At 38.3% G+C, this 8,826-nt stretch overlaps 1 protein-coding gene across 1 annotated transcript in view; it reads left to right on the forward strand.

Moving 5' to 3' along the window:
• The window catches only part of nphp4 (nephronophthisis 4), a 163,441-nt gene that overhangs the window by 141,465 nt on the left and 13,150 nt on the right, over positions 1-8,826 (forward strand). The window contains exons 18-21 of the mRNA XM_016559763.1: positions 337-468; positions 2,413-2,627; positions 3,434-3,660; positions 8,308-8,497. Coding sequence (XP_016415249.1) covers positions 337-468; positions 2,413-2,627; positions 3,434-3,660; positions 8,308-8,497 — 764 coding nt within the window. The remainder of the gene's footprint in view (positions 1-336; positions 469-2,412; positions 2,628-3,433; positions 3,661-8,307; positions 8,498-8,826) is intronic.

Genomic DNA, 8,826 nt, shown 5'->3' on the forward strand with positions numbered 1-8,826 from the left:
CTGGATCAGGACGTCACTCCAAGAGCCAGGAGGAAACTGATCAGAGAAGCTACCAAGAGGCCTACAGCAACTCTGAAGCAGTTGCAGGAATTTATGACAAAGAGTGGTCATTGTGTACATGTGAAAACAATATCACAAATTCTCCACAAATGTGGCTTATCTGTAACCTAGATCATGTATTCAGCCAAACTGTTAGGAACAAATAAAAATTTAGTAACAAAGCTATCTTCTGGAAAGCTCTTTGTTTACATTGACATGAATTTGAGCTTAATTTAACCAAACTTAACTGATTTGGACTGAGCTCGATTCAATTTCTTGTACTCTATTTTCCAACAGGTTGCAGTGTGACAAATTCCCAGAGTCTTTTGGCTCTTCCTCCATCGCTTTCCCATGTGGTCCAGCCCAGTGATGCCCCACAGGGTTTTACGGGAGGAGGTGTCCCTGCTTTAACGGTCCTCCAGCTTAATGGTATAGCACATCATCTCTCTAAATCACCAAACCTTGACTTCATATCCCCAGAACTCAGGAGCTTTGCAGTTCTACAGCTCTGGAGAAATTATAAAAGTACATCATGTGGGATTTGCTGATAATTCCAGAAGAGGTTTTAGCAGAGAATTCCCTTATCTAGTTGTAATGGCCATATTTATTTATCTTCTTTCTCACTCTCTTTTTTTATAGCTTCATTCTAATGACAGCGAGATTAGTCTTTTTGAGGATCACAACAGAGGATCACAGTATTATGACATATGGAAATGTAGTATGCAAAAGTCTTCAGAGAAGACAATATCAGTCTTTTCATTACATTGTTTTGTAAGATAATAATCTTCAGGCCTGAAACATGAGAATGGCCAAGGAATTGCATGTGGGTGATTCTGTTTTACATACTTAATGTGGAATCTTCCACTACTGTAGTGGAACAAACCTGATAGACCTTCAAATATCCTGCCATTACACTGAATATGTTTTTACTAAGTTTAACTATCCTGCTCCACAAGGTTTTTCAAAACACTTTCCCTGCCATGACGGTAGTTGAAAAAAATTAATAAATTTGACATTACAAGATGCCCGTTATAGCATGCCTTGCAGCAATGCTGAGAATGCAACATGTATTTGTATTCCATTATGAATTGCATTCTGACACATTGTAGAATGCAGTGATGTGTGAAATCAAACTTGCAGCTAGAAGCATTCAAACAGTTAGGCAGAGTGGTGATCTTTTCAACTGAAAAATTGATCTTTTCTGATTGGATAAACTGTGTAATCATACATAGTTAGGATAGATTAAAGGATTGGTTCACTTCCAGCATAAACATTTCCTGATAATTTACTCACCCCTATGTCATTAAAGATGTTCATGTCTTTCTTTCTTCAGTCGCAAAGAAATTAAGGTTTTTGAGGACAACTTTCCAGGATTTTCCTCCATATAATGGACTTAAATGGTGGCCAACAGGTTGAAGGTCCAATTGCAGTCTCAATGCAGCTTCAAAGGCCTCTACACGATCCCAGCCGAGAAATAGGGGTGTTATCTAGCGAAACAATCATTTTCTTAAAAACATTGCACAGATGAAGAGCTAACCGCACGTGACCTTTCCAGCGTGATTACATATGAAATTGCGGATGCGCATCACGGAGCTAGTGCAAGATGTGCATTTGTGGTTAAAAAGTATGAACATTTTTCACTAGATTTTAGACCCCTATTCCTCGGCTGGGATCGTGTAGAGCCCTTTGAAGCTGAATTGAAACATGCAAGTGTGTGCATGTCTGTGCAACAGTATCCATTCTGGTTTATCTGTACACTGAAGAGCAGGCTGCTTGTGACTGTGGCAGACATCAGTGACACATAATGTCATGTCCTGCAAAGATAGTTGAGACACAGCCAGTGAAAAATAACACAGTGGCTCCCACACGTCTTTGGGCCACGAGTGGGCCGTTACAGGAGGGGTGTGTGTATGTCAGTGATGTATATGTGTATGTGATGAGATGGCGATAAAGAGAGTGCTTCAACATGCTCACAGAGAGGCCCTATTGTCTCCAATGCAATGTAGATCTTTCTCTCTCTCCCTCTCTCTCTCTCTCTGTAGGAAGGACTACAGTGGGAATTTAGGTTTAGGAAAAACACTGACAGGCTCTTTTTGATCCTTCGTCTTTTGATCCTCTGTCGTTCTGTCTTTATTGGTGTTAAATCACAGGATTATGTTAGTTGTGATGTTGAATCGCATTGAAGCATGAATCTCAGTGCAGGTATATCTGAAAGCGGGTCTCATTGGGTGGGAGGGATAACTGGAAAAGACCAAGATGGATTTGAGGCCAAATGGAGGTTGAAAAGTGGCCCCCGAGGAAGTGAGGAAAGACAGCATGTGTGTCTCATAGGGCGAAAGATGTTGTTTATGCGTGTGTATATGTGTGTTGCAGCAAGCAATGCCAGACGAGCCCGCCGATTGCCAGAAATTGACAGCGCGCTGGCCAGACTGCTTCAAAGCACCATGAGGGAAGTAGGCGGAGCCGCACGGCATCAGCAGGCCGACGCGAAAGAAGTGCACCAGAGGAAGATTGACAGAATGGCAGCTGTCCGTCAACACGAGGAGCAGAAGGCCACGCCCCCTTTTCAGGACAGCTCAAACATCACGGTAAGAAAGAAGGACAGTTTTCAATAGAGCAGGATCGAAAAGCTGTCGGTCTCAGCATGAGCTGATTGACGTTCACTAGCGTTGTGCACCATGTGATCCTGAAGGGATAGTTCAGACAAAAATCGATTATTTATTCACTCTCATGTCATTTCTAACCCATTTGACTTTCTTCTTTCATTGGATCGCTTGATTCATTGAAAAGATACAATTCAAAAGAGTCATTTGTTTACAAATTGGAAATCTCTTGAACGTGCCAGTTAGAACTATGGCAGATATTCTAATTTTCAGTTAATAATGAGTTAAATTTTCATGTGTTCCTTTCACAAAGCTATCATATGACTTCAGATGACTTGAAATATAGAGCACGGGTCGTATGGGACACTTTTGTGATACTTTATTTCGCTTTTTTGTGATGTTGAAGCTTGAGAGCTCCAGTTCTCATTCACTTTCGTTATTCGGAAAAGAGCTCCCAAGAAATTCTTCAGAAATTCAACTTTTATGAAAGAAAGTAAGTCATATGGGTTTCGAAATACAGTAAAACTGATGAAAATTTTACTTTTTGGGCGATCTATTGTGTTCCTTTCAAAGCATGAGCTTTATTTTAGCTCCAAAGAGGAAACGACTGAAACTGAGCTGCATTATTCACCAGTTCCTCCCACTCTGTGAGAATGATTAAATCAAACCTAAATTCACTCTTTTTTCACTCAACAGCCTGGCACAGTCTTGCCATGCTTCAGGCACATCAGTTTTATTAGTTTCTAGGTCTTTCCGGTGCAGTTTCAGCATGTGAATTTCCTTTCTTTCAGAGGCATCGGACAGAGCGTGTGCAGCATTCCCGTGACCTGCGTGTGATTGAGGCCTATCGTGAGCGCTGTAAAGCACAGGAGATCACCAACATGCTCTCTCAGGCCATCACTACCAAACACACTCTCTACGCCACACTCGGAACGGCAGAGTTCTTTGAATTCGTGCTCAATAATCCATTCAATGTTCCTCAGACTGTCACCATTGAATGTGATGACCAAGAGCTCAGGTGAGTTATATTAGGCCTTTGAATGCACTACATCAGTGGTTGTCAAACTTTTCAAGTTCTACCAAATATGAGCATTGAAATACCATCTAGGCACATTTCATCTCAACGTGAGCCACATAATGTCATATTTTGATTAATGGCAGTATTCCTGCAGTTAGATTATGGAGCTTAAAGAACTTTGACCGCCTTTTATAGGCCTGTGGAAGGACCCCATTAGAGCAACAGTCTGGCAGAACTTCTATTTCAGACTGGTTACATTATCGATAACATACATTATTAACTGAGTGCTGAGGGTCAAAAGCAAGTCACTCTTAAAGCTTAACTTAAAGAAACTGAGCGTCTAGATGCCGCTCGCAAACAGAATAATTTCTTGTGTTTTTGTTGATCCCTTCGGTTTTTGCAGCTCTCTTTGCACGTGCATTGAACTAAAACAGTGCATATATCACCATACCAACATGCAGCTTAAATGGATAGTTCACCCAAAATTTTTTATTATTTAAATTTAAATTTACAATACTTTGCCTCATGCCTTTCCAAATCTGAATGCTCTTTCATTATTATTTAGAACATAAAAGAAGATATTTTGAAGAAGTATATAGAATAAAAAAAAAAAAAACTATCATCTACCCAGCTAACAAATATATGTTCTAAGAGTAATTTTCTAACATGAAAATTTTATTTCTAAATGTTCTAAATGTTTTTGGTTATGCAGTCATTCCATTTTATTATTTTTAAACATTATGGGAATGTCACTTTTGACTGTTCTCTAAATATTCTGAAACGGATAGTAACAAATGTTAGTCGAATGCAAACTAAAACATTTCATTAAAAAGTTCCATGAATGATGTATAGTATAAATAATGTTTTATGCTGACATTTTGAGAACATTATGAAAGACCAGATAACTTTGAACAAACATTCTATTGAAATTACCGGACAAAGGTTTGTTCAATACTTTGAGACCTTTGAACCTTGCCACAACGTTCGCCAAAGTTCTGAGAATGGTCCCTGTTAGCTGGGTATCTATCTGTCTAGTTATCTATTCATTTATCCATCCTACTTTTGGCCTTTTGCCTCTTTATTAGAGAGATTTTTGTAAAACTAAGTCAAATTTGTTAATACTGTTAGTAATTTCTATCAGAACAACAGTGTGATGACACTTTTATATGGAAATCTATGAGTGTGTGTGACTGTGTTTGATAGTGAGTTTTTGTCTGAGGTGTTTGGACACTATAGTACCGTAATGTGTGCTTTCATAATAAGAACACTGCCAAAAATAATTTAATACATTCTCAGTACAATATGCAGATGCCCTAAGAAAACCTCTTTAATGTTAATATGTACATACAGTAGTAAGCCTATACTTTAATCATGCTCAGCAGGCACTTTGTCCATTCAAAGATCAAATAAAGCCTTTGCCTCTGGCATTACAGCCCTGAAAAAAAAAATTGTGTGTAGATCAATGTTTCGTTCACATGTGAACAGCCTAAAAATGAACATCTGAATGAATGAGTTTTCCTCAGCGGGGCGTTACAGGGGCCAAGAGCTTCCCAGGGGGTAGGAAATCAACACTGAATAAATAATCAGTTCCCCCCATTCAAGCTTATTTTAATTGCAGCTTGATGTAAAATATCTTCCCCCGTCCAGGTCCCGTGTGAAGCTCTAGATGCACAATCCAGGATTATACCGCACAAAATCTGAGTTTTCTGCAAGCCATAGACTGAGTCTGCACACTCCATCATGATGAGCACAAGCCAAGAAAGTGAGAGAGAGAAGTTAGGAGGATGAGGTTGAATAAATTACGGCATTAAAACCCTAGCATTTCTCAGCGTTTAATTAGGAAAGACATTAGTAGCCTAAACTCCACACACACACACACACACACACTGTGCTTTAGGACAAGATAAATATTCTCCGTTGCCTCTCTGCATGAAGTATGTTTGCATGGCAAACGTCTTCCCAGTTTGCATTGTGTTGTGGCATAAAACTGAAGCACTTTGTGATGTGTCATGGAGGTAACTGCTCACCCAGGAGCGGTGTGTTTGTCTGTGTGTGAACCCTGTGAGTCAGTCCAAAGCACTCTTGTATGCACAGAGCTGTGCCTGGGAAACAAATACCTGCGATCTGGAGTTTGCATTTGTACATTTGTGTTGAATTGATGCTTCTCTCTTCCAGTGCAAAGGATATGTCAGGCCTGTGTTTGTATTGCTGATGTATGCCACAAAGCCAACCTTATAAAATCACCTCTCTCTTTCACTTTTACTGAAGAGATTGTTTCTCACCTGTACTCGCACATTATATATGGACAAGCTGAACCAACGGAGCAGCGAGTTAAAGGATACGCCAGATTTCAGCAGAGCTGCTCCATTCTTTCTGCCTAATTCATTTTATCCTCTCAAGGTCCCGCAGCTCATAATTTGTTTTCAGTCCTCTGAAGCAGTTTTTTTAGTTATACTTCAGCTGAATTTTATTTTCTCTCTCTCTCTCTCTCTCTCTCTCTCTCTCTCTCTCTCTCTCTCTCTTTTTAAGATTTAAAGTAGTTGGTGTGATTGTTCTGTATTTCCAATGCATCATTAGAAACACAAAAAAAACAAAAATGTGATTTTATACACTACACATTCGAATTGAGATTTTTTTTTAATCAATACTTTTATTCATCAAGGACGCATTAAATTGATCAAAAGTGACAGTAAAGACTTTTATAATGTTACAAAAGATTTTTTTTGAAAATGATTTTAAACTTTATAATATATTCATCAGATTCCTGAAAAAAACTGTTTTCCACAAAAATAGAAAAATATATAAAAATATTAAGATTCAGCTTTGCCATCACAGGAATAAATTACATATTAAAATATATTAACAACGTTGTTTGCACTGCGCTCTTGCGTTACTTGGATCTTTTTATTTTGGTGCGTCAATCTGTTGAGTTACTTAGTACTTAAGTATAGTACTTATACTTATATTAAAATATATTAAAATATAAATTGTAATAATATTTCACAATATTACTGTTTTTACTGTATGTTTGAGCAAATAAATGTTGCCTTGGTGAGCAAAAGAGACCTCTTTTTTAAAAAAATAAAAAATTTACCAACCCCAAACTATTAAACAGTAGTATAGTTTAATTTTGATCATTTTTGGAGCAACATAATTTAAGCTCAATGCATTCTGTAATCACTTCACTTTGGGTTTTCCATTCACAATGAGAGAAGACATTTAAATAATATAAACTAAAAATTTAGCAATTTATAGTTACCCTCACCAGAAGCCATGTTTGTTTGTGTCTACTGTAGTGATTTTAGATTTAAGTAGCACCACCAGTGTAATGGCTTTGGGCTTAAATATTAATATTAATATTTAGTTTTGGTCATACTATTTTACGGGGCACCAGCCAGGAATTTCACCTTGACAGTAAAGAACAATCATGGAAGATTGTTGAATAAATAAGAATTACATAAATTGGAGGGAGTTGTAGTCTGACCAATCTGAAGGATTTTAGAGATATTGTTAACTTGTAGAGCCTCTTGTATTATCTGTATTATCAACACAAGTGTAATAAAAGTGGTTTTATTATCAAAAGAATAGACAAGAGTAACTAACAACTACTAAATGGGTACAATGAATGGATAAAGTGCAAAAGATTGCGTTGGATGTTTCTATGGACGTTATCTTATGGAAAGATAAAGGGAAGTTTCCTGGAAGTAATAAGGTAAACCTTATTCTAGATTCAACAAATAAATCGAGAGATTATTTGTTATTAACTGACATCAGTTCTATAAAATCTAATGCAAATTAGATGATCATTTACTTGCAATACACACTAATGCTTACGATCTCTGGAAAGAGGTTTGGAAAGACTGATATTCATGTTCCGCGCCTGGGCAGCGACATCTTCTACTTGTTGGCCTGGGCATATTTCCTATTTAGGCCTATTTACATTATGTGATGTTTTTTTTTTGTTTTGTTTTTTTTTAAGTTGTGTACATCTTGGGACTGATTTATGAAAGAGACTTGTTCCCCATATCCCATATCGCTATATGGAATGCAAAAACTTTGAATCTCAATATCTCAAAACTGCTCAGAATGCAGATTATAATTCCAAGGTGACGATATGCTTCTCTATGAATGGAAGGGAAATGGGCTTTGCTTTTGTTCACATAAGTATACTTTTCTGCCACCTGCCTGGCTCTCTGTTATTAAAGAGAGAATGTGATTGAATGTTCAGAGACTTGGTGTCACATCTACTGTAGTGTATACAGTACAAAAGAGTTTTTACACCTCTAAATTCTTTCTTTTTCTTATTTTTTTCATTTATAGCGAATGATGCCTTCTCGGGCCCGGAGGTGCTGCCTTTGATGTTTCAAATGCCCTTTTCCTTCATATATTTGTGCATGAAATTTGTCTCTATGAAACAGAAAGTAATATTTCACACCCAGTGTGTGTTATCTTTAAACCGTACCCTCCCAGGAGTTTCAGTTCTGTGAGGGCTTATGTTTGACTGTATCATGCATACTCAAATACTCTTTTTCATTGCCAATAAAATACTGCTGGCAAGGCAAAGAAAGTCCTCAAGCTGTTCTTTTCTTCTCCTCTCTGTCTCTCTCACTTTGCTGTTTTTCATCTTTTTCTCTTTATATCCCTCAGTGTAATCGTGAAAAGTGAGGAGTGGAGATACTTCAAGGAGTTGACGAAGACTCTGACTCCTCTAGAGGAGGAGATGTTTCACCTAAAGGAGAGCACACAGACTCCACAGGTTTACCTGCGGCCCAAAGAAAGTATCCATGTCCCGTTCAAGTACCAGACCTTCATCTGTGGTCACACCTTCCCTATTCAGGTAAATCTAGGGGGAACTCTCTCAGATATTTACTCAGAGTTTATTTTAAAGGGGTCATATGACATTGCTAAAAAGTACATTATGCTGTGTATTTGGTGTAATGCAATGAGTTTATGCGGTTTAAGGTTCAAAAAACACATTATTTTCAACATAATGTACAACAGCCTTTGGCTACTCTGCAGGTTCAGGAAACAGTCCTCCATAAAATGCTTCACACAGCGTCACACACTGCGGGCTTGAGTGAGCGGCGGCGGGCGGCTTGAGTGAGGAATGGCCGGCGGACTTGAGAACGGCGCGGCCGGCGGATTCGACGAAGGAGCGGCCGGCGG

The sequence above is a fragment of the Sinocyclocheilus rhinocerous genome, unplaced genomic scaffold, assembly GCF_001515625.1.
Source record: "Sinocyclocheilus rhinocerous isolate Xijiao unplaced genomic scaffold, SAMN03320098_v1.1 scaffold558, whole genome shotgun sequence".
In the NCBI taxonomy this organism is placed as follows: Eukaryota; Metazoa; Chordata; class Actinopteri; order Cypriniformes; family Cyprinidae; genus Sinocyclocheilus; species Sinocyclocheilus rhinocerous.